The sequence below is a fragment of the Pan paniscus genome, chromosome 5, assembly GCF_029289425.2.
Source record: "Pan paniscus chromosome 5, NHGRI_mPanPan1-v2.0_pri, whole genome shotgun sequence".
NCBI lineage: Eukaryota > Metazoa > Chordata > Mammalia > Primates > Hominidae > Pan > Pan paniscus.
In genome coordinates this window covers 100,274,277-100,300,972 of record NC_073254.2, presented here as the reverse complement: position 1 = coordinate 100,300,972, position 26,696 = coordinate 100,274,277, and the positions used below count along the sequence as shown (strand labels likewise).

The window sequence follows — 26,696 nt, the reverse complement described above, 5'->3', positions numbered from 1 at the left end:
TTCCTACCCCACGGCTATGTGCTTTCTAAAAGAGAGCAGGTGACAGGAGTTAGAGCACGAATCTTCAGAAGCTAAAGAGCACCACACACAGTCATATTACAGATTCCTATTTTCACAGAAGTGGGACTAACTGACACCGCTCCATTTCACCACACGCTGATTACATTAGAATCTTAGGACTAATAAGCATTCCTCAGAGAAACACTTCAGCATCAGATAAATAGTGACAAAATGAACAACTCAGAAAAATAAGAAATCTTTTCAAGGTCAAAATTGTAAAAATGCAAATATCAAACAGGATAGATTTTTTTAATGTATATTGTAAGTTTCCACATATACACTTCCGTGTACATGCAAACGCACTCATTCATACTACACATTCACTTAGAGATTCATGCTGTGAATTTGCTCATCCTTGGCCCCATTCTATTTCCCATCCTCCTCCTTTTTTCTCCCAGTTTTCTTCTAATTTGCTATATAGCTTATAATCCATCTTAAACACATTTTTGGAAGAGGTGAGGTGTGTAAATAATATATATATATACCAAGTTTAATATACATTTTTCATTGAATAGTTGCTGCATACTCAATATATGCAGGCATCATGCAAGACGCTGGAATATGAATTGAAAAACTGAATTGCCATTGAGAAGCACACGCTCAACTGTGAGTTACAAAGATGGAAATAGATTTATAAGCCAACAAATAAAATCATAATATAGCAATGGGAACAAATTGCTCTGGGAATCTAAAGGGAAGCAACAACTCGGTTACAGGGATAGGTTTCATCACAGAGAAAACAACTGCTGTGGGTCTTAGAGACAGAGGTACTTGACACAAGAAAAATAGAGAGGATATTCCATTAAGAAAGAAAAGGTATACACAAGCGTGAAACCATGTTTATGCCTGTGTATACATCTACGAAATCAGATTTACATATTTCAAGTAAAGGTGAATACTGAAACTTATAAATTATATTCCTAAGTCCCTAGATAGCACTTTCCAATCCTTCTGATTCAATATATTAATAACTTGTGCAGAAAGCATCTGCAACAAAATAACAACTCACTCTTAACAACACAAGTTTCCCTGTGAAGCACACTATTACCATTACAGAGATAATAAGGTCATTTCTCTGCCCTGTCACTAATCTGCAGTAATGCTAGTTTCCCCCACAAACATGAAACTCAGATAGGGCTTTATTCATATTGCATTACACATGAAATAGTGAGAAAACATAAATGTTCTCTATTTAAAATGAAGTCAAGTATATTCCTAAAATATGTTAGCTCATGCTGTCTGATTACAGCAGCATATTTGAAGTCTCCATACCTGAGAAAGCCTGTCTGGTTTGTTAAAATTCAGTCTAATGGGGAAAGGTAGGAGGGGGGTAAATCTACCCAACCAGAAACCCAATTCTGGCTTTGTCTCTGTATCTAATGAGTTTGGTCATCTCTGACAAAATATTGTGTTATTTTTGTGTCCCAGTATTCCACCTGTAATCTTAGGACCATTATTGGAACAAAGTGTGAACACATTAAATTAATCAGCTCTTAGGAAGAAAATATCATCACAATTTGAAGTAATTCAATGACAGAGTCATTAAGGCTAAAAAAAGAGTTATTCTTTTCACTATTATTTTCTGTATAAAACTGATAATCAACTATAAACTAATATTGGATTTCTATATTACAACTGTCATTTTCTGAATTAGTAATCTCCTTTCAGCTTTGAGGTTATTAATCAGTCTTTTTTTTGACAATTTTCACTTCTATACCAACTGTTACTTTTAGCACTGATGCTAGAGATAAGAAAGAATATATGAACAAGAAAACTAAGTGCACTTTCTTCTAGTAATCACTTTTAAATTATTCCCTAAACACAGTTGTACCCAATCTTTTCCTCCCCCTTCACCTTAAATTATCGAAAAATCTAAAGATTAACAGTCTATATTAGAAAGACTAAATCAAGATACTATTAAAAATATTTGTTTCTGTCTCCAAGTAATCAAAAAAAAAATCTGTAGAATTGTCCACGCTGGCAAGAAGATACCATCTAATTAGAAGATAAAATTAACTTTCAATAAATAAAATAATAATTAAGTGCCAACCTTTGGTAGTACTTAACCCACAGTGATTATTGAGAGCATGACTGGACAAAATAAATTGGTATAATAAGTCTCAGTGTCCCAAGGGAATAAACCAGAGAGGACTCCTGGGAGCAACAGTGGGTGAGGCTCCCACAACATAATATAGACTTTCAAGCCATAAGCATGACAAGGTTTTACTGAGTATTATGGCAAAAGGAAGGCAAAGAAGTGAGAGATCAAATGAAGTGCAGCAAATTAAGAAAACCATTTTAAAAAGGCAAATCTTGAAAAATAAATATAATTAGCTGCACAAAGGCTAAAAGCTGGCATTCTTAGCAGTGGGGTACATATTCATAACAGAAGAGTAAAAACAAGTAAACATCATCTCATATGATGCACTGAAATGGACACTCTGTCACTTGTATCACTTCTATAATATTCTTGCCAAAAAGACATAACTTGAGTTTAATCATGAGGAAACATCAGACAAATCCAACTTGAGGAGCAGTCTACAAAAGAGCTGACCAAATGTGGCGACCATGACAGACAAAAAAGACAAAGGAACTGTCTTCCCCAGAATAAAGGAGACTAAGGAGAAAGAACGATAAATAGACTCTGGATAGAATCTCAGTCCAAAGAAAGGACATTAGTGGGGCAATTAACAAAATTGGAATTAAGTGAATAGAGCAGTTAATAGTATTGTATCCATGCTAATGTCCTGGTATTGATCAATATTACCGTGGTTATGTATGAGGTTAACATGGGGGAATGCTGAGTGAAAGGTACATATGAATTCTTCATACTATTTTTGCAATCTTTTTGTTTGAACTATTTCGAAATAAAAATTTTAACAAAATTTTTAATATTAAAATCAAAAACAAAAATGAGGTTGACCCACCTTAACAAGTCTCCCTTAGATGGCTGGGAAAATAAGTTGTGATATAACAGAAAGTATACCAAATTAGAAATGTCATTGAAAACCGACTATGAGAAACTGGGCTTAATGCAAGGCCTGACAGAGACACTATACATTGATACTTCCTTGTGAAACAAATTCTGTTTGGAAATGCTAGTACAAATGAAGAAAATGAGGATATTAACAAAGCTCTCTAACTGTAAAAGAAGCAAAACCATATTTGGTATTCTATTTATGACCTCCTTATCTTCCTGGATAAATTTAACTGAGTTCTGAATATTAAGAGACATGAGTATGTGAAGATGTAAATTCAGTGTCTGCATATGCCAGTCAGCATTTTGCTAGACACTCTTGACCACTAAATGAAAACCAATGACCAATCAACAGTCTAAATATAATTATATCAAGTCATAATCAACTAATATCTTGCATGTAACCAGGAGACTTTTTTTTTTTTTTTTTTTGAGACAGAGTCTCGCTCTGTTGACCAGGCTAGAGTGCAGTGGCACAGTCCCGGCTCACTGCAATCTCCACCTCCTGGGTTCATGCAATTCTGTCTCAGCCTCCTGAGTAGCTGGGATTACAGGTGCCCGCCACCACACCCAGCTAGTTTTTTTATTTTTTAGTAGATACAGGGTTTTGCCATGTTGGCCAGGCTGGCCTTGAACTCCTGACCTCAGGTGATTCGTCAGCCTCGGCCTCCCAAAATGCTGGGATTACAGGCGTGAGCCATCACGCCTGGCCAGGAGACTTCTTAAACTGAGATACTTGTACATATAAAACATGATTTTAAGGTCGTAAATGTTTTATACTGTTATTGTTTCAGAGGGTAATGTTTTCTTATTATCACTGAGTAACACTGAAAATAAAAAAAAAAATCACCTGTTATTTTTAAATGAACAGCAATATTAACTTGAAACAGAAAGTCTTGGACCCACTTAAACTCAAATGCAGTCTAATTTTTTTCTTCAATAATTAATTAACTGGTAAGTCTCACATTTCCAGTTCTTTTGCATAATGAGATAAATTAGGAATCTTTTCAAAATAGTTGCCAAATATTTGCTGGGTGCAGTGGGTCATGTCTGTAATCCCAGCACTTTTGGAGACCGAGATGGGCAGATCACCTTGGGGTCAGGAGTTCGAGACCAGCCTGGGCAATATGGTGAAATCCAATATCTACTAAAAATAGAAAAAAATTAGCCGGGCATGGTGGCACGTGCCTGTAATCCCAGCTACTCGGGAGACTGAGGCATAAGAATCGCTTGAACCTGGGAGATGGAGGTTGCAGTGAGCTGAGATCACACCACTGCACTCCAGCCTGGGCAACAGAACAAGACTCCATTTCAAAAAAAAAAAAAGGTGGCAAATATAAATCACAAAAGTAATGATATGATAAGGCACCTTCATATTTCTTATAAAATTTCCAAATTAACTTCATTACATTTCCCTGTCTCATTTAATGTAAACAAAAAAAAGAAGCTTTGATGAGACTGATATTCCATAATATGCATCAGTATATTTAACACACAACACATTAAAATTTGGCCACATTTATAACACAACTTGTTCAATCTTTGCAATTACCCTTAGGGTTTTTTGTTTGTTTGTATACTGTACTCTCTGGTATGCAGCATTTAATAGTGTAGCAAAAGTTCTCCTATTACCAGTTTTACTGGCAATTGTTTGTCTTTCATGTTTAATATATTTGAATTCCTTTGGTAAATATTTTCCAATGCATTTTCTATAGCAAGGAGCTACACATATAGAATAAACTTTGTTCATAGGGTGTCAATTTTACAAGGTAAATTGGAAAACTGGCGCAAAAAAAAAAACTGAACACTGAATAAAAGGGCGATATTTTAAAGCCATTCTACATCAGCACATAGAGTTTAAAAGGGGAAAAATATTACCTAACAAAAAGAATTATACAGAGATAGAAAAAAATATTTCAATAAAGGGCATCATTATTGTATGAACCATTAGAAAAAAAACTGCTAATTAAACTGATACACTTTTTAGAACTTTTATTTTATTCTTATTGAAAGAAAAAAGTGTAGACTTAATTAGATATGGGTTTTTATTATCTATCACACTGACACAGACATAAAAACAAAACATAAGCAAAAAAAGTTGGTTTAATCAATTCCTAAAATTCATGAAGAAATCCAAATGTAATTCTTCTCCCTCACTCTTTGACATATATCAGTGTCCACATTTCTCCAGAGAATCTCATTTTCTGTGTCACCAAGCACATCAGTGATGCAGCACTTTTTTAAATGAATTCATTAAAAAATTGAAAGATTGATGCTACGCTCTCAAGCTAGCTCAGTAATTAGGCACAGCCTACTTTAGACTCCTGCTTCCAAGGGTTGTTAAACTACTGTGATTTCCCACTTCCCCACCCTTCTACCTCACCACAACCATTTAGCATCTCCTTGTCAAAAGAGTCTTCAACTTGTCAAAAGAGACACCTTCTCTGGTGTCTCTGGAATTTTATTCTAAGCTGTATTATGATTTTTATATTGGCACATAAGCAGATAACAGCAACTACTGGCCACTGGATGAGATGACTGCAACATGCTACTGTTTTTAAGTCACAATCCAATACCAGAGATATTAAAACATGAGGGGGGGAAGGGGTAGCTTAGAATCAATGAAATATAGTGGCTTCTATTGGGTAGATGACTTTAAATCATTGAAATATTAGTATATATGTAATGAATTTTTCACATCATGCTTTTGGTAATGTAAGTCCCTCAGTTTTCATAAATCCAATATTACCCATGAGGAGCAACAATTCCCCCTAGACACCAAGCACTAGCTGTGTCCACTGACTTCCTAAATGCAGAGGAGACAGAAAAAGTCACTGGGACACACTGAAAAACACAATTATTTTCAGGTAAGAAAGATATACGGGGAATACATGCTATATTTATTAGACTGCAAAATTCCTTATTGCATATCTAACATTAAATGACAACTGTTGATTTTATTGATGAACACCCTCTTCTCGAGGGCAACCTCTCCAGAAAAATTTAATTTAATTCAGGGAATCTGTTACAAAGACTTTGGAAGGGCTAGAGTAACAAATGGTTAAACAATGCAAACCAGGGATCAGGAAGCTGCTACCATCTCTGAGCTGGACCCAACAGCCCACAGGAGCCACTGTCAGTGCTGGAACCACCATTGGCTGCTGCTGAGCAGACCCATCCCTATTAAATGCCCTGCCACCAACATTGCTGCCATCTACACTGTGGAACAACGGTCACTGCAACACAGCGAAGTCTCCTCAACTGCCACTACCAAAGGTGCCTCAAAAACCTCAGTGGCGTCCTTTCTACCTTCCTCCCACCCTCTAATGAAACTCAGCTAGCAAAGGGGTGAGGAAAATACAGTTTACTTGTTTCCAACCCATGAATTACAGAAGAAAACACAGAAGGGCAAGTGTGAGGATGACAAACAACTAACAAAGACCTAACAGAGATTTAAATTATAAATAGCACTTAGATGAAAAGGTCACCTTTTATGAAATAAAGAAAACTCCAATATATTAACAATAATGAGAAAAGCTAATATTTAGTGAGCCCTTTCAACATATTAGGCACGTTTAAGCACCTTTAAAGTATCACCTTTTATCCTTACAACTCAATGTGACTGATACTAGATTTATCCCAATGCTACAGATGAGAAAACAGGCAAAGACATATTAAAGAACTCGGTTATAGATAGTGTGGCCACTCAGCGGTCCAAGCTCATAACCACTGTTATAGTAGACAGAAATCTTCCCAAAATGGGTTTCAGAAGTATTAAATATAAACATATATCAAGCTTGACCCTTTCCCTAAGTCTTGAAAAATTGCAAAAACTGTGTATTTTAAAAAGGGAGGTGTTATGCTTGCCATATTTGTTTAAAAATAGAAAATATAACCTAAGATTATATAATGGCTGTTTTTCCTGAGACTAATCAAAGTGTTAAATCTAGAATTCTCTCACAGACTCCCAGCCATTCCCTACCATTTTCTCAAATTAATTTTTTACACACGAATCAAGCTTTACATTCCATAAAGCAGGTGTGATCTATACATACTTATCATCCACCATCTGCCTCAGTGCATTACTATATATCACTCCTCCATTAGAAATCTGTAGTTTTCTTGAACATAAATTCCTTCATATTAAATCATGCATTAATACTATAAAAAATGAAGAACTCCAAGTTTATTTACATAGCCAGAAACTATTATTTGTAGTCCAATATTAATCACTTCACACCCTAGCTATATTCAGTGCTAGAGATATATAAATTAGCTAGAATTCATAAATTCAAGTTCAACACTGAGAGATGCTGAAAGGGTATTAATAAAATTAATAAATGTTCTAAAATATATATTACTGAGAAAATTTTCTCAACTGTAATTTTTATAAGCCTACAACTTTATTTCTAGCTTTACAAAGTAACTGTACATGAAAATTACTAAATACCTAATGGCCTTAAGAGTTTAGTGTTTTCTACCTATCTGCCTCTAAGTATGGGCAGACCTAAATTTTCATATTTTCAACTTATGCTCAACACACAGTTATATATATAGTGTAGATGAAAACTCCTAAAGGGCTTATTATATGCCTTTTATTCTAAATTTGAAATTCTGAAGATAAGCTAGCTGTAAGAATGGAAGCTCAACACCCTTTCTGCTAGTCAAGTGTTCAGTTTGGGCACTGTTAATGCCACTGCCTGTATAGCAATGTTTCTATACTATTAGAATTCTTATTTGCCCTTAATACTTTATAAGTAAAAAACAGAAAAGTGAAAACACTCTTATCACCAAAGAGAATAAGTAAGGGTCAAGTGAGAAATTATTTGCTATGTTGCACACAGTAAATTTTTAACCTCAGCTGGATGCTCAGTGCATTTAAGTCACTTGAACTGATCAATTCAAAAAGAAAAAAATTAAAGGTATATATAAAATGTTGGAAACTATATTACTGACAACCGTGTATAAAAGGTGAAGTTTAAATAGAATTTTATTTTAGCTCTCTTGGTAAAGAAATCTATTTATTAAATGTAAGTAAATATTTGACTTCCAGATATTTGACTTTGCACACATTCTGAGAAACACATTAGGAATGGCCTGTAGTCAAAAAGTGGAAGATTATGGCTTGATTTAAAATGATAAAATACACTCCCAAATATGTTAGAATATGTTGTAAATAATTCTAAATAATCTGTAAGAGTCTCAGAAAGACTAAAAATGTACCACAGTGGCCCTCATATGACCATAGACCCAGCAACTGTTTCTATCCACCTCTCTTGCTAAATCTGAACCACCCCATCAATGGCTACTAAACTGCAAAAACAATTCCTCTCTTTTCAGAAAACCTTTTCTTATTTTTATTTTTATTTTATGTTCAAGGGTACATGTGCAGGTTTGCCATATAGGTAAATTGCATGTCAGGGGGGCTTGGTATACAAATTATTTCATCACCCAGGTAATAAGCATAGTAAGCAATTGGTAGTTTGTTTTTTGGGTTTTGGGGTTTTGGAGGGTTTTTTAAGACAGGGTGTCACCCTATCGCCCAGGCTGGAGTGCAGTGGTGCAATCTCGGCTCACTTGCAACCTCCACCTCCCAGGCTCGAGTGATCTTCCCATCTCAACCTCGCAAGAATCTGGCACTACGGGAGTACACCACCACACCTGGCTAATTTTTTATTTTTTTTGTAGAGATGGGGGTCTCACCATGTTGCCCAGGCTGGTCTCAAACCCTTGGCTCAAGCGATCCACCAACCTCAGTGATAGGTATTATTCTGATCCTCACCCTCCTTCCACCCTCCACCCTCAAGTAGATCCCCAGTGTCTGTTGTTCTCTTTTCTGTGTGTACTCAATGTTTACCTTCCACTTATAAGTGAGAACATGTGGTATTTGGTTTTGTGTTCATGCATTAGTTTTCTAAGGATAATGGCCTCCAGCTATGGTGGATAATGTTTTGCTATGGATAATGGCCTCCAGATATGTCCTGCAAAGGACATATCTCATTCTTTTTTATGCCTGTAGAGTTTTCCATGGTGTATATATACTACATTTTCTTTACCCAGTCTATCATTGATGGGCATTTAGGTTGATTTTATGTCTTTGCTATTGTGAATAGTGCTGCAGTGAACATAAACGTGCATGTGTCTTTATGGTAGAATGACTCATATTCCTTTGGGCATATATTCAATAATGGGATTGCTGGGTTGAATGGTAATTCTTTTTTAAGTTCTTTGAGAAAACACAAAACTGCTTTCCACAATGGCTAAACCAGTTGACATTTCCACCAGCAGCGTATAAATGTTCCCTTTTCTCCACAACTTCGCCAGCATCTCTTAATTTCTGACTTTTTAATAATAGCTATTCTGACTGGTGTGAGATGGTATCTCACTGTGGTTTTGATTTGCATTTCTCTAATGATGGGTGATGTTGAGCATTTTCTCGTATGCTTGTTGGCTACATGATTGTCTTTCTTCTGAAAAGTGTCTGTTCATGTCCTTTGCCCACTTTTTTGCTTGGGGTTGTTTTTGGGTTGTAAGTTTGTTCAAGTTCCTCAGATTCTGTATATTAGACCTTTGTTAGATGCATAGTTTGCAAATATTTTCTCCCCTTCTATGGGTTGCCTGTTTACTCTGTTGGTAGTTTTAGACTAACTCTGAAACTGGCTAAGTATCAGCCGACCCCACTTGCTAATGTTTCACAGACCCTTACCCCTACCCTCTCTACTGAGTTAGAATACTTCTTCTAATTAGTTCTCATGCCCCCAACATTCTAAATAAAAGCTTAGGTTTAAGCATTAATATTAAAATAAATCATGAGATTTTTATGTGATAATAATAGCAACAACTTTTAATAACACCATTAAAATTTATTAAGCATTTACTATGTGTCAGGCATGATTCTAAATACATGTATTAACACATTTAATCAAACGATACTGCAAAGAAAATTTTATACTACTAAAATTTTAAAAGCTGGAGGAAATACAAAGATCTAAATTACCAACATGGAGAAAATGGTAGATATAAGACAGGACTAACATGTAGCTCCCATTTGGACAGACAGAACAGTGTGTGGAGACTCACACTGTAAACTTTTCCTCCAAGAACCACCACAGGAACCTACCAGGAAAACCAAAAGAATTCACAGGCTACTTACTTTGAAAGAAGTAGCTTGACACTGCAAACTCCATGAGACAGCTGAAAAACTGTAAGTTCCCAAAGTGTGAGTGCGGGAAAAGTCTGCCTCTGAACAGACATCCCCACTGGGGAACCTAAAAATCCAGATCACAGGAGAAGAATTTAATCTCATCTGAAGTTAAAATGGATTTAGGCAGCCAAGTGAAATAGGCGCCCTGTAGGCACTCCCAGTCCCCAGCTCAAACCAGAGAAAGCCATCCCTGACTTATCTCACAGGGGTCCTTGGGGAAGGCAGCCAGTGGAATTAGGGAGGGGCCATAGGATGAAAGAAGCTTCTAGCTGAACTTCATAATACTTTCAACTGAGTACAAATTTTCCTGAGCAGAGTCCAGGGGGCAAATGGGAAGTGCACATATAACTTGCAGATACAAGCATAGAAGCCACAGCTGATGCTGCAGGCAGACAGAAAAGGGCAAGGCCTGAGAGCCCTGCTTGTTTTCTTAGCAGGAAGGCTTGCAGTCTGGGGCACGATCTATCCACTCTCCCCAGCTGCCTGAATATAAACGTGTGCTGTTGGTGGGGCATGGCAGGAGTGAGATTGGCCTTGCTGGCTGCGTGGAAGCTAGGTGAGGCCTGTCACTGCCGGCTTTCCCCCCTTCCCTGGCGACCAGTATGACACAGCAGAGGCAGCCGTAATGCCCCGGAACATAAATCTATTGGCCTGAGAACCACACCCCATCACCCACAGTGGCCTCGGCAAGCCCTGCTCAAGGAGAGTCTGAGCTCAGACTTGCCTAGGCCTGCCCCCACCTCATGGTTTTTCACTACCACCCTGGTAGCCCGAGCCAAAATACATAAACCCTTGAGAACTCTAGGGCCCCATCCATTGCCTGAAGAACCCAAGTACTCATCCTGGCCAACAAAGAACAAACTTGTATCCCCCTTATACTACCACAGCTGGCACTCTTTTAAAAGCACCACCTCCTGGCTAGAGGCCAACCAACTCAAGACATAACAGAATAACCCTGCTCTAAAAAAGGAGAAAACAGCTAATTCTACCATCTACAACATCCTGACTAACCAGAGATTCTAAGTCTGTCCACATAACAACTTCACTGCTGGCATAATCAGCATTCAAAAAAACCAGCACACTAAACAAAACGACAACCAAGGACTGTCATAGAGTACACTTAACTCCCTTGCCACCTATACTGGAGAGGTGCTGGCATCCACAGCTAGGAGATATGAAGACATATCACCTCACAGGACTCTTTGCAGACATTCCCCAGCATCAGCCCAGAGCCCAGCAGCCCCGCTGAGTGGCTAAAGCAAGAAAGACAATAACAAGAACTGCAGTCCAGCTCTCTCAGGAAGTCCCATCTCCAGGTGAAGGGGAGAACATCACATCAAGGGATCAGCCCACAGGACAAAAGAATCTGAACAGCAGCCCTTGAGTTCCAGATCTTTCCACTGAAACACTGCCAAAATGAGAAGGAACCAGAAAAGTAATTATGGTAATATGGCAATACAAGGTTCTGTAACACCCCCAAAAGATCACACTCGCTCTCCAACAATAGATCCAAACGAAGAAAAAAATCCCTGATTGCCAGATAAGGAATTCAGAAGGTTGATTATTAAGGTACTCAAGGAGGAACCAGAAAAGGTAGAAAAACAACTTAAAGAAAATTTTAAAAAAAACAGTGCAGGATATGGATGAAAAGGTATACAGAGAAATAAATATCATAAAGAAAAAAACAGTCACAAGTTCTGGAAATGAAAGACACACTTAGGGAAATAAAAAATACACTGCAAAGTTTCAACAATAGACTAGAACAAGTAGAAGAAAGAACTTCAGAGCTCAAAGACAAGGCTTACAAATTAACCGAAAGACAAAGAAAAATGAACAAAGCCTCCAAGAAATTTGGGATTATGTTAAACGACCAAACCTAAGAATAATTGGTGTTCCTGAGGAAGAAGAAAAATCTGAAAGTTCAGAAAACTTATTAGAGGGGATAATAGAGAAAAACTTCCCTGTCCTTGCTAGAGATCTAGACATTCAAATACAAAAAGCTCAAAGAACACCTGGGAAATTTATTGCAAAAAGATCATCTCCTAGGCACATGGTCATCAAGTTATCTAAAGTCAAGACAAAGGCAAGAATCTTCAGAGTTGTGAGGCAAAAGCATCAGGTAACCTATAAAGGAAAACCTCTCAGATTAACAGCAGATTTATCAGCAGAAACCCTACAAGCCAAGAGGGACTGGGGTCCTATCTTTAGCCTCCTTAAACAAAATAATTATCAGCCAAGAATTTTGTATGCCGCAAAACTAACCTTCATAAATAGAGGAGAGATAAAGTCTTTTTCAGATAAACAAATGCTGAAAGAATTCTCCACTACCAAGCTAGCACTACAAGAACTTCTAAAAGGAGTTCTCAATCTTGAAACAAAACCTTGAAATATACCAAAATAGAACCTCCCTATAAATTATAAATCTCACAAGGCCTATTAAAAAAAGACAACTTAAAAAAAAAGGTATTCAGGCAACAACATGATGAATAAAACAGTACCTCACATCTCAATGCTAATGTTAAATGTATATGGCTTAAATGCTCCACTTAAGAGATACAGAATAAATAAAAATCTACCAACCAAGTATCTACTGTCTGTCTTCAAGAGACTCACTTAACACATAAGGACTCACGTAAACTTAAGGTAAAGGGATGGAGAAAGATATTTCATGCAAATGGAAACCAAAGCTAGCAGGAGTAGGTATTCTCAGACAAAACAGACTTTAAAGCAACAACAATTTAAAAAGTCAAAGAGGGATATTACATAATGATAAAAGGACTACTCCAACAGGAAAATATCACAATCCTAAATAATATGCACCTAACACTGGAGCTCCCAAATTTATAAAACAATTACTACCAGATGAATAAGATGAAACTTATTTGCACACCAAAACCTGCACATGGATGTTTATAGTAACTTTATTCATAACTGTCAAAACTTAGAAGCAACCAAGATACCTTTCTGCAGGTGAATGAATAAATAAACTGTGTTACTTCCAAACAATGGAGTATTATTCAGCATTAAATAGAAATGAGTTATCAAGCCATGAAAAGACATGGAGGAATCTTAAATACATATTACTAAGTGAAGGAAGCCAATCTGAAAAGGTTTCATACTGCATGATTCCAATTATATGACATTCTGGAAAAGATAAAACTATGGATACAATAAAGCTATCAGTGGTTGCCAGGGGTTGAAGTGAGGGGAGACAAACAGATGAAGCACAGAAAATTTCTAGGACAGTGGAAATACTCTGCAAGATATTACAGTGGTAGATACATGTCATCATACAACCCACAGAAGGTACAACACTAAGAGTGAACACTGATGTAAACCATGGACTTTGAGTGGTGCCAATGTGTTAACATAGGTCATCAATTGTAAAAAATGTACAACTCTGATGGGGATGTTGACAATGGGGAAGGCTATGCTTGTTTGAGGTCAGTGGGTATGTGGAAAATCTCCATGTCTATCTCTCAATTTTGCTGTGAATCTAAAACTGCTCTTAAAAAAAACTCTTAATTAAAAAACGGCAAATTCTGATACACAAGTGAATAAAAACACAAGGTTTTCACTCTTACAATTGCCAAGTTAAATGTCTGACAAATATTTCCTGTTTTCATTTTTAGATTTTAGTAACAGTTACTTTATTGAGTCTTGCCTCCCCACAGTACCTGTGGCAATGATTCCCTATCCTTCCAAAGTTTTTCATTAACTGCTGTTTAGACACACAGCATCTGGCTTCGTCAATCATGCATTACTCAGGGCTAAATTGAATATATGGGGCTTAGAGAAAGCAAGAAAGGGATTAAGAGATACAGGTTGTAGAATTTTTACAATAAAGAACACAGGCGTAATTTTCTTCTTCTACATACACATATATATACAAGCAGAGATGTTTTCTTCAACAATGTTTAAAATCACCAGAATTTAGAAACAATTCGTTGTTCCATAATAGGGAAAGGATACATGTGAAGGTACATGTGAAGAAATTTTATGACTATAAAATGAATACGGTTTTATGAATATAAAAACCAGCTAAGCCTGTGTGAATAGATACAGAAATATATCAAAAATATATTTGTAAGAAAAGCAAGTTATACAATATTTGTAACATGCTCTTATTTGTATTATTTGTGTGTGTACATTTTATACACTCACATACTTGACTAAATGGATAGAAAATAATTTGCAAAGCAAGTTACAAAACAATGTTTATAATATAATATTTTTATGTTACACAGACAAAATCTGTTTACATGGAAGTAAATGTATTCTATATATTCACATATGTATGTAAATATAAAAGCACAGAAAAAGGCTTAAGGAAAGGAGTTCAAAGTGAGCCAGTAGGAAAAGGGAACTTTCACTATATTATGCCATATAGTTCTGTGATGCTGGAACTTTTTACAAAGAAAATACATGACTCATGGTATTAAAATTTTATTCAGGAACAAAAATAAATCACTCTACCACATAGCTTAAGCTTAGTCATTGAGAATGTAAATACCTTAAAGTTAATGATCAAAAATAGATACCTGCTTATGGTCAAACTTAGCCTGAAAAGTGAATAATATTAAAAATATACCATAGCATAAGAAAATCCCACTGGGTCCTATTCCATGAATAGTTCAGTTTATTAACTCAGTCACAGAAGATATAAAAATTCAAAGGCAATTGCACTGTTAGTTGACTGAACACCTTTTGATTCTTCTTGCTACTCAATACTAAGTCAGGGCCTTCTCATCACAAAATAGAATAATTGCCTATTAGCTGAAGTCCTGCTTGCTTTAGATATCTGGAACTGTAGATTTACAATAAATGCTACCATGCAATTTTAAGAACGAAATAGAAATCTACTTGACCACTTCATAAAAGAATAAATATGAAATAAACAAACATGACTTGTAATCAAATGGAAACTGAAATAAATTAATAATATACGTTTAAAAGTATAGATAAAACAGTCTTACAGTATATACAACAAAAAGTCAACAGTAGTTAGAGGATGGACTTATGAGTTCCTTTTATCTTTGTTTGTACTTTTCAGTACAAACATATATAAAAGATTAAACAATAGACACAATCCAAATCTCCCTGTATTCACACCCTTCTGCAATATGAGTAGGCATCTTTTCCCATGAAGAGATGGTGTCTATTTGTCTTCCTCTTCAACTTGGGCTGACTTTGTGACTTATTTTGGCCAACATACTATAGCAGAAGTGACAGTATGTCAACTCCAAGCCTATGCTTCAAGGGCCTTACAACCTCTGCTTCCATCAGGTGAACAAGCTTGAGCCAGCCCGCAGGGTGATAAAGGGACAGATAGACCAAAGCCTACCAGCCATAACTGGTGAAATAGCCCAACTAAAATCAGCAAATCCAACCCACACCTGACCTGCAACTGACTATAGACCTATGAGGAAGCCTAGACAAGACCAGAATTGCTGAGCTGTGACTGGCCTAAATGCTGACCTGCAGATGAGCTATATAAAGAACATTGTTGACTTAGCCACTAAGTTTCAGGAGTGGCCTGTTAAGCAGCGATGGCTGACAGACAGAGTATGTGTTACCTTTATAATGAGAAAAATAAATATTTTTAAGAAAATAAGGTAAGCCATTGTAAACCAATGCCTTAATTATAACATTGTGTACAACAAAATAAAATTATCTGATTTTCAGCAGTTGTATACATTTTTAATTTAAAAAGAAGAAATTAAATAAACTCAAGAGGGTATCAGAACTACCTCACTGTAGTTAAGGATCCAGCTGACATTTAGCAAACCTAATTGTCTTAGTCCACTTCATTTTGCTAGGACAGAATACCTAAGACTGGATGATTTATAAATAAAATGCATTTCTTAAAGTCTGGAGTTCAACTCTTTCAACTAAAAGAGTTGAAAGTTGTTGCCTGTGGGGAAAGATGCTTGGATTTGGTGAAGGGTAAGGTAAGGAACTGCTATTTTTTATTAGAAGCTATCATTTGACTTTTTAAATTATGTGTAAGTATTATTTCAATTTAGAAACTAATTTAAAAATCTGACAAATGAATTCAATTTCTCCCACTAATGGATCCAACTTACTCTTGTGAGTGTACCTAGTATTAAATATACTAACCCGCACAAATTAATCTGCTTAATGTAAAATAGAAAATATTAATTTCTCTCTTTACGTACACTGATACTTGGCAAAAAATATTTTAAGTCTTCTACCATTAAAAAGCTACTTTAAATAATGTTCGTCTCTTCAAAATATATGAATTCATACACAATTAGTACATCTGCTAAAAAAGTTCCTCAATATCATTATGTCCTATTTTTACGTATTTTTGGATTATCCAGAAATCCTAGAAACAAGACAAACAATACAAGGATTTTAGTCTTTTAGTCTGTCTTGATTTCCCACTAGAAGAATCACAGATGAAAATCATATTTAATTCAATATCACTGATGTCATGTGTCATTCAATTAAGTAAAACCAAAAGACATTAAAGAATATCTTCTTCACAAGATGCCTATATGTGATAATGTCACACTGACTCACTCTCTTTTTGAATCATCACTAGTTTGTACATTTTTTACACCAGCTGGATTTTTCTGCCTTATCTACCTTTTCTAAACGTCCTTCTTCCATTTCTAAAAAGATTCATTGCACTCAAATGTCATAATTACAATAAATAATCAGGAAATCAAAAATATTATTAGGTTGCTTTCTCCTTCTATGTTCAGGAAACCTACATTTTTATATATATTGATTGCATATTCAAAATAAGGAGAAATAAAATTCAAGAAAATTGCTGCATAAAGAATATATGACTTATTTTCATCTGTACGATTTATAAAGTTAATGGTTGAATTGAAAGAAATCATTTCTAAAGGCTGGACATGTGGGAGAGTCACCACAGCCCAGAGGTTTGCGCAGAGAGCAGTTTATGAGCACAGGCCCAGAAATGATGGAGTCAGAGAGATCAGGCCCAGAAATGATGGAGTCAGAGAGATCAACAGGAGCTGTGACTGGCACAATGCTGCACAGGGGCCAAACGACCTCATCTCTTCTCGCCCAAATGCAGGAAGACTACATTTCCCAGCTGCCTTTGCCTCTATCTGGGGACATATGACTAGGTCCCTTAATGACTAATGATTACAAGGTGCAAAGGTTCCCAAACCCCCTACCTGTAACCAGACCAGACTGTGACATGTAGTTTTTATAACTTTCAAAGAAGCAAATTAATCCTATGCCAATGGAGAAATTAATGCAATATATATATTCAAACCTTGGACTATATACTACATAGGGATGTACTACCTTAAGTCATGGCTATGAATAGTGCAGTCATCCCTTGGTATGCATGGGGGTTTGGTTCAGGACTTCTTGAAGATACAAAAATCCGTAGCTGCTCAGAACCCTGATCTAAATGGCACAGGATTTGCATAGAACCTATGCACAACCTCCCTTATCCTTAAAATCATATCTAGATTACTTATAATGCCTAATACAATGTAAATTATATGTAAATGGCTGCTATACTGTATTGTTTAGAGAATGACAAGAAACAAGGCCTGTACATGTTCAGTGTAATTATTTTTTCAAATATTTTCAATCTATGGTTGGTTAAACTTATGGCTCTGGAACCCACAGATAAAAAGCGCCAACTGTATATATTTCCATTCAGTTAAAAAGTAGATCATTTTATCAGCCTGGGCAACATGGAGAAACTCAAAAATTGAGTTTCTCAAAAACTCAAAAAAATTGAGAAATACGAAAATTAGCAAGGCATGGTGGCACATGCCTGTGGTCCCAGCTGCTTCAAAGGCTGAGATGGGAGAATCACCTGAGCCCAGGAGGTTGAGGATGCCATGAGCTGCGATCACACCACTGCACTCCATCCTGGGTAACAGAGGGAGACCCTGTCTCGAAAAAATAAAAAATAAGATCATTTTAATTATGTGGGAAACTTTTAAAAACTAGACAGCTATTTCCTGACATGAAACTAGGACACTGGAGGAAGTTATATTTCATTTATGTCCTCCATTCAATAATAATTAGGTGGGATGCAAAATAGGGTACTATGAGAAAGACGGCAGACTCTGGTGTCAAAATGTCTTGGTTTAAAACTTAAATCCATCACTCATTATTTCTGTGAGCTTGAGCAAGTTTCTTAAAGTCACCATCTGTGCCAAACATGCCCAATCCTGGTTGTGTGACTTTGGACAAGTTGTCTAATTTCCCTAATCCTTACGTTCCTCATCTATAAAATGGCGATAATGACAGAATTTACCTGATATGCTGGTTGTGAGAATTAAATGACATAGTCCCCATGTCTACACAAGATAGCCCAGCGTCTAGCACATAAGTGTTCTAATGGTACTTAAAGACTAGGCAGGTACACACATGGATAATCTCACTTAAATCTTCTCAGCAACCTTATGAAATATGATTATGAGTAAATAGAGGGGGTTCCTACTTCACCTATTAAGACAAAAGAAGTATCTGTGTTAAATCATGACAGCTGCAGTTTATTGTGCTATTAACGAAGGATATTTTCATCTTAAAAGAGGCATCTCTTCTCTAACCAAGATTATGTATTCGTCAAAATTACCTATTAGTAACATCTACAGGAGACTGAAACTCAAAGTATGTTAAACTTAAAATGAGATTAAATGGAGAGATGTGAAAGAAGCTTACTAATCAAAGGAAGATTAAAGGAGTGAGAGTAATTTGGAGCCCCAGTCTCCCATCATCCCAGGCAAACCACCCATAGAAAGTTAAACTCTGACTCCAGATAGAAAATCCCAGAAAAGAAATCAGAATGGCTGAGATAGAGGCACATGGCCATGTCCTGAGATCATGGAGGTCAGATGAGATGACTGTCAGCCCCTTCAGAACCACATTGGGTAAGATAAGGGCAGTAAGCATGGAAAGAGTATGTTCTACAAGGAAAAGAAGAAACCCAGAGGTGCCCAGGTTAACCAGTGAGAGCTCTGCACAGCAACCATAAGCAAAAGCCTTGCATTTACCTCTGTAAGTGAATCATTCTTAAACAGGATTTAGTAATATAAATGATATGGATACAGATTAAAATTATACACTACAGGTAAATTATTTTTAAAGTTGACAAGTTAACTTGTTGATGCCTAAGGAACCCTTTACCTAGTATCCTTTACCTACTTTATTTTAGAGATTATATATGGACTACTACTCCAGACTTGAGAAAATAACATCTCTACCTTGATAGTACTACAGGAGGGAAAAGCAGGCAGTAGTTGATGCTTCCCTGAAATATTTCCTACTGCACTGGTTTAGTTCTGATGAGGCAAAATGGCAAAAATATGCCAGGGAATCACTTTTTTGTCAGCAAAATTTTGCTGATAAATATTATTAGGAAAAACACTCATGTGTGTTTCCTTAGATGTATTTAGACCTTCTCAGTATCCCTCTACATTCAACCTCTCTTTCCTTTCTCTTTATCTCTCTAGATTATATTCTGGTTATTGCTTTGGTTTTATCTTCCAGTTTATCAATTCCCCCGTTATCTGTTTATAAATTTCTGGGCTTAAACCATTGGAGATTTTTATTATATTTTTCTTTTTAAACCTTCTGTTGTTTTTCTTCAACTTTGCTTGTCACCTTCTTGTATTCTCAAGTGTCTCCTTTTTTTTTAATATGAAACCCATGTTTTGCCTTTTTTTTTTTTTTTTTTTTTTTGAGACAAGGTCTCACTGTCATCCAGGCTGGAATGCAGTGGTGCCACCATGGCTCACTGCAGCCTCAGCCTCCCCAGGCACAGGTGATCCTCCCACCTCAGCTTCCCAAGTAGCTAGGACCACAGGCGCATGCCATGACACCTGGCTACATTTTGCATTTTTTGTGTAGAGACAGGGTTTTACCATATTGCCCAGGCTGGTCTCAAACTCCTGGGCTCAAGCGATCCTCCCACCTCAGCCTCCCAAAGTGCTAGGATCACAGGCATGAGCTACCACACGTGGCCTTCATTTTGCATTTCTTATAAAATAGTTTTAATATTTAAAGTCTACATGGGTTTATAGCTGCCTTTTCTTGTTTCTGCTCAAAGGGATTCTATGTTTTACTTGGAGCTTTATCTGTGGGAGTATCTGGGTTGTTGCTAACCTAAGTTGAAGTGACTCCAGAGAGGATTTTGTTTCCTTCCAACAGTTTTCATGGACACCATCCACACAGAATCACTTTTAATTATCTGCTTAAGTGCTTTCAGACCGCACTACTAGCACATACTCAAACTGTAATCCTGTGTAAGGTTCATCTTGTGATAAAAACTCTCAGAAGAGATTTTTCTTTTCTTCTCCAGGAGGACAGAGCAAGACAGGTAAGTTTCCATCCTGCCACCTTTGCACCTCACACTGTGAATAGGTCCCACAGGCTTTAATCAAGGGCTCCTAGCAAAGTCTCTACCTAAAGTGAGCTCTGTACTTTATCTCCTGTCCTCTCAGTGCCCCCATGGAATCATCAAAGAAAAGTTAAATGTGTCCAGGACCTGGAAGATGACTATAAAGAAAAAGCCAGCTTTGGCATTCACTTACCTCCCAGAATTCTGAGCTCCATTTTGCTTTTGAACTCTGCAGCGTTCTAATTTTCATGCCAGCTCAGTATATATTTAAAATCAGCACACACACAATCACACACCATTTATTTCAGGGTATCTAATCTACTATTCCTCCATTAATACCAGAAAAGAAAATCTTATGCTACACTTACTCTTAACACCTCCTTCTCCTTTCCCCTCCTTAAATTCATTTAGGCACCAAATATTTCATATAATCTAAAAAAATTTCTAACCCATTTCCTTCTGCTAATCCAGGCCTTCTCCATGATATCACATAAACAGGCTATTCAAACAGCCGCCTACCCGGTCTCCTAGCAGCCAATGTTTTTCCTACACTAAGCCTTGGAGGTGGTGAGAGATAGACCTAAGTTCCAATCCACTGTAGCAAGTTCTATTTTGTTCTTGTTCCCCCCTACTTTATTTCCATCTTCCCTTCCTCACAGTTTTCCCCGTGGACTTCAGGTTATAGCATCAAACACAGAAGCAACAATCTTTCTTAGACTGTTTAACCAGTTTTTACAGCTGCAAATGGTCAGATGCTTAGAATATATTTCGTATATCTTTCAGTTTTGCTTCTTCTAGTTTTGGTCTCCAATCAAACCCTGACTATTACCACAATATAAAGAGATCTGTCTCCTTCCTTTAAACAATGCAGTGTAACCCATCAGATGGATGGAGCTTAGCTTATTCAACTAACCTAAAATCCTCTAGTGATGGGCAAATGTGTTGTTTCCAGTTCTTGTTCGTTTAAAGGGCACTGCAATGACCAGTAACATTTTCTTCAAATTTTTGCCAATGTATCTCCAAAATGGATTCCTAGAAGGACTATGAGTCAAAGAGTAAACAGCTGAATTATTTCAAACAGATCTCTTCCCTCCTTAAAATGTATAGCTTCTTTTGGAAACCATGCAAGTAATTGTGGTAGAGACTGGTAGTTGTCCCTTAATATCCATTTCCTGTCATTGTGTAATAATAAAATTTTTAGTTAGGCACTTAAGCCAAAGACTAGCTCAGCCTCTTCTGTGGTTAGGTGTGGTCATGGCCATATGATTAGATGTGACCCGTGGGAAGTGAAATTTAATGCGTGCAATCTTCAAGTTATTCTTTAAAGAGAAGGAGAATACCTTTTCCTTTCCTCCTCCTCCCTTCCTGGTAGCTGAAATACATATGTGATATTGGGAGCTGGTGCAGCTACCTAGGACCAGGAACTGAAAACTACATGTTGAAGACAGCACAGCAACCAGAGAGAAGAGGCCCGGTACCTTGATGACTGAGGAACTATCACACTAGCCCTGGACTGCCAACTTAGACATTTATATTAGAGAGAAATAAATTTCCATATTACTTGAGGCCTTATATTAGCATAACTTAACATATCTAACTTTATGGAATTACATAATTCATAAATGTATTTATGTGTTTAAGATACCATTCCATAAATAAAATACAAGGTCTTAAATGCATAGATTTTGTAAATATTACCTTAGACTATTCCAAAGTTTGCACCTCACACTGCAGATGTGGTCCCACAGGCTTTAATCAAGGGCTCCTAGCAAAGTCTCTACCTAAAGTGAGCTCTGTACTTTATCTCCCATCCTCAGTGCCCTATAGAATCATCAAAGCAGAAGATCAATGTGTCCAGGACCTGGAAGATAACTTTAGGGAAAAAGCCCAGCTTTGGCATTCACTTACCTCTTTTTGTATCCTTACTTATACTTGACTATGTTCCATTTGGTTAAGATTACAGTTGATCTTTGAACAACACAGTTTGAACTGGAGGGGTCCACTTATATGCAAATTTTTTTCAACTAAATGTGGGTGGAAAATATACCATTCATGGCCTATGAAAGGCACATATATGGAGGGCCAACTTTTTGTACATGCACGTTCCACAGGCCAGCCATGGGACTTGAGTATGCTCTGGATTTTGGTATTGGGGTAGAGGGGCTGGAACAAATCCCCTGAGTATACTGAGGAACGATAGTACTGCATAATTAACCTAATGGACCATTATGTAAAAATGTAGCTCCCAATTAACTCCCAATTATTTTTATATAAATGTCAGCCAGTATTTATAATTCTACATCCGTATTTATTAGTCCATCCATGAACCATTATGAGTCCCAATATGAACTCTTCTAAAAAACTTTAAATGTAAAATTTTGTGTTTTCATCCACTCAATTTTAACTATTCCCAAATGTACATAAGAAATTTAAAAAGAAGGGATGTAGGAGAAAAAATCAATCTATTAAATTTTTACTTATGGATACTGTAAGTATACTACCACTTAGAAATTGTCAGGCTGCTCTGGTCTTTGAAATGAATGTAAAGCACCTTCTTTTAACTGTCTCTTTGATTCCTTCAATACAGAATGTCTTCCAGAGGCCTCCTCAATCAAATGCTGAATCACAATGCACCATTCCTTTTATATCATTCCAAACAACTGTATGTTTGGAGTCTACACCACCAGTGTAAAGTACATCTGAGACACAGGGCTAGAAAAGGGTGGGCTAAATTACAGAATCAGGGTCAGAAGATCCAAAAAAAAAAGGAAAAGTAGAAACCAAAATATAGTCATAGTGATATTGAACCAGAGGTCAAGTCTAAGAAAACCATAGGTCAAAAGCATCCTCTCTATATAAGAACTAAGAATAAAATAAGATAAATGGACAGAGGCAACATCAGTTATTGTTTCAGAACTGACCTCAGGCAGTGTTTCGCAAACTTGAGCATGGATCAGAATAATCTATAGGGCTACTAACACAAAGCGAGCTGGGCTCTGCTCCCAGAGGTTCTAATGCTGCAAGTCTTGGATAAAAACTGACCATTTTCATTTCTAATAAGCTAGCAGTGATGATTATTCTGCTGGCCCAGAGAACAACTTAGACAACCATCTAGAGAAGACTAATATGAAGACTTTGGTGGTTAGCCCTTTTTTCCTATCCTAATTTCTTCTGCAGAGAAGCTTTCTAGCTATGAAAGAGCCAATATCACTGTGACCTCTATTGAGCCCCTAGGAGTCAAGAAGGGATTCAGAGTTAGAATCCTTGAAATGATACATGATCAAGCATGGGGAAATTTCTGGAAACCTTTTGAATACTGAACTTCATCAGGGTCTTTCATAATCTCTCCCAGGGCCAAGCCTAGGACAAATTTTTCAAGTGCATTCTCCTAGCTAGAATCCTGTAAATGTATTTGCCTGACCAATTCTGGTTTCAAAATTTGCAGCAAAGTAAATATTACTTTTTCAAATCTTTCTTACTCAGTGGCCATTTATTAAATACTGCAAAATTTCTTTACTGATTGGCTATAACAGCTGGCTGGCATTACAATTATAATAGCCACAGGATATCCAAAGTATTAGAAATCCTTTTCATCAAAAAGCTATTCACAATATATCATTGATATTTTCCTATTCACTTCAAAATTTTAAATTCTTACATTCATTTTTATTACATAATGGGATACAGACTATAATAGAGTCCATATAAATCTAGAGTCAATTTAAAATCTGTTTTTAAACTTAAGAGCAACAGGAACTCTGAAAAATCTCCAATGAAAGTGTAAAATGACACATCCACTTTGAAAAACTCATCACAGAGGAATGGATACATTGAAACAGAAGCCCAGTTGCATGGGCCATGAATTAACTGTGATCTATTCATACAATGAAATGCTACTTATTAAACAATACTGTACACGCCTCAGATTTTTGGGTGTTCTTTTCCCCACAGCCAAGAAGCATTTATTGGCAGGCTGGCTCCAGAAACATAGTTGTAATATGCTAATGCTATTCAAAAAAAATTAGCTTGATGAAGAGGGCCATGCTACTTTCCTTAGTAACTAGAATACTTAGAAAAATAAGAATAACAAGAAAAATTATTATTACTTAGTAGTAATAATACTATCAATGAACAATGAATATTCATATGATGTAATGACAATGTTCATTATTTAGTAGTAATGTTCTAATATTGTACAGTTGTAAGATATTATTGTAATAGAAATGAACACTGAATATTCATCCAATATAATGACCATGTTCCTTACTAAGTAGAAATGTTCTAATATTGTACAAAATTGTAATATTATTGTAATAGAAATGAACAACAGATATTCATACAATGGACTACTACTCAGCAAAGAAAAGTGAATAAACTACTGATACAAGCAACAACATGAATGAATCTCAAAAGCATTAGGTTGAGTAAAAGAAAGCAAACACAAAAGAACATATGCAGTGTGCATGGATTTATATGAAGCCCAAACACATGTACACTTAATCTGATGGCAATCAGAAAGTGGCTGTTTTTGGCATAGGGAGAATGGATCCATTGTGAAGAGTGAGGAAGAAGCTTCCAGGAGTGATTAAAATGCTTTAGACAGAAAAAAATCATTTGCTATTTAAAATTTCCATTACAGTGAAGAAATTAGCAGTCACAGATGTATGTTTATAAAATCAGGATTTTGAGCTAAAAAGAGGATGACCAAACACCTCAGTTTGCTTTACACAGTCATCCCAGCATAGACCTGACAGCACAGCATAATTGTTAACAGCACCTCCTTCACAATCAAAGGTATCCTGATTTAAATGAAGGAAGACCTTTATGGTCACTTTAGTTAAAAGGAAACATATACTATTTAGTAAAATGAGCTCATTTACTTTTCTGTTCAATCCATATTTACAAAGCACCTACTATGTGGTTAAACATAGTCCCTTTATTGTTGCTACCACTTCAGATTTCCTCTTTGTTTCCACAATCAAAATATAAAATGGCTAGATGAATTTTTCCCAAACATAAAATTTACACCTGAGGACAAACTAAATACCAAAAAAATCAAGATTCTTTCTACAAGGAAAATATAAATCAACCATATGGAAAAAAAAGATATAACTTTTAGAGCTATAAAAAAACAAAGTATATAAAGATATTCACAAATATAAAATAAAGAAAAACTTTACCTGCTGCCCTGTAAAGTATTTTAGGTTCAAAAAATATACAAGGATTTTTATCCTCTATGCATGACAAAAGAAGTCCTTTGGCCTGGAAAGGGCTTCTGGGTATAACCACCTGCAAAAACAGATTTTTTTAAGACAATTTTAGTAAAAATATATCCCAGTAAACTCGCTTCTAAGAAGGGCTGATATTTAAATAATCAATTGTTACTAATTAAAAATAGATATTGGCTATTTATTTTAAGCCTAATGATCACTTATTAAGTTTACATATTATATAAAAATAAAAATGCCTCTTATTCAACAGATATTTATCAGATGCCTACCATGTTCTGTTAACTAAGATACTACTCTTAAGAAGCTAAACTTGCCTATATAAAAAAAAAAGAATATGCAAAGATCATTCATCAAAGCAAAAAACTGTAATATTGTTAATATCTACCTGTGTTTATCTATGAAGAAATCTCTTCTACTAATAATCTGTTTCTACTTTCAAAGTACATGCAACTCTCTTCTCCAGTTTTAACATGTCAAAATCTTCTTTTCCCATGAAATAAATATGGTCTTCATTTCATAAGTGAAAAATTAGTCCACTGAGTTTTATGGTCCAGGCACCACAGTGTCCAGTTATATAGCAAAGCAAAAACAAAAGTGTGGATAGTCCACACTTCCACTCACAGGAAAGGGCTCCAGGACCTTCTCAAGAATGAGGGTGATGATAAGGAAGATGATAATGACAGTAGGAAGTACATGTGTAAACTTGGCCAAGCACTCTGTGAATTAACTCATCTGTTCATAGCAACCCCACTAGGGAGCTATTATAATTTTCCTCATTTTAGAAATAGACACTGAGGTTTAGAGAGAACAAGTAGCTTGCCTAAGGTCACACGACTTGCTTGATCAAAGAATCTCACC

At 36.2% G+C, this 26,696-nt stretch overlaps 1 protein-coding gene across 6 annotated transcripts in view; it reads right to left on the bottom strand.

Moving 5' to 3' along the window:
- Nucleotides 1-26,696, bottom strand: part of BCKDHB (branched chain keto acid dehydrogenase E1 subunit beta) — a 253,397-nt gene that overhangs the window by 161,871 nt on the left and 64,830 nt on the right. For all 6 annotated transcript variants that reach the window (XM_034962428.3, XM_063605391.1, XM_034962429.3 and 3 more), the window contains exon 6: nucleotides 25,788-25,896. In XM_034962428.3, coding sequence (XP_034818319.1) covers nucleotides 25,788-25,896 — 109 coding nt within the window. The remainder of the gene's footprint in view (nucleotides 1-25,787; nucleotides 25,897-26,696) is intronic.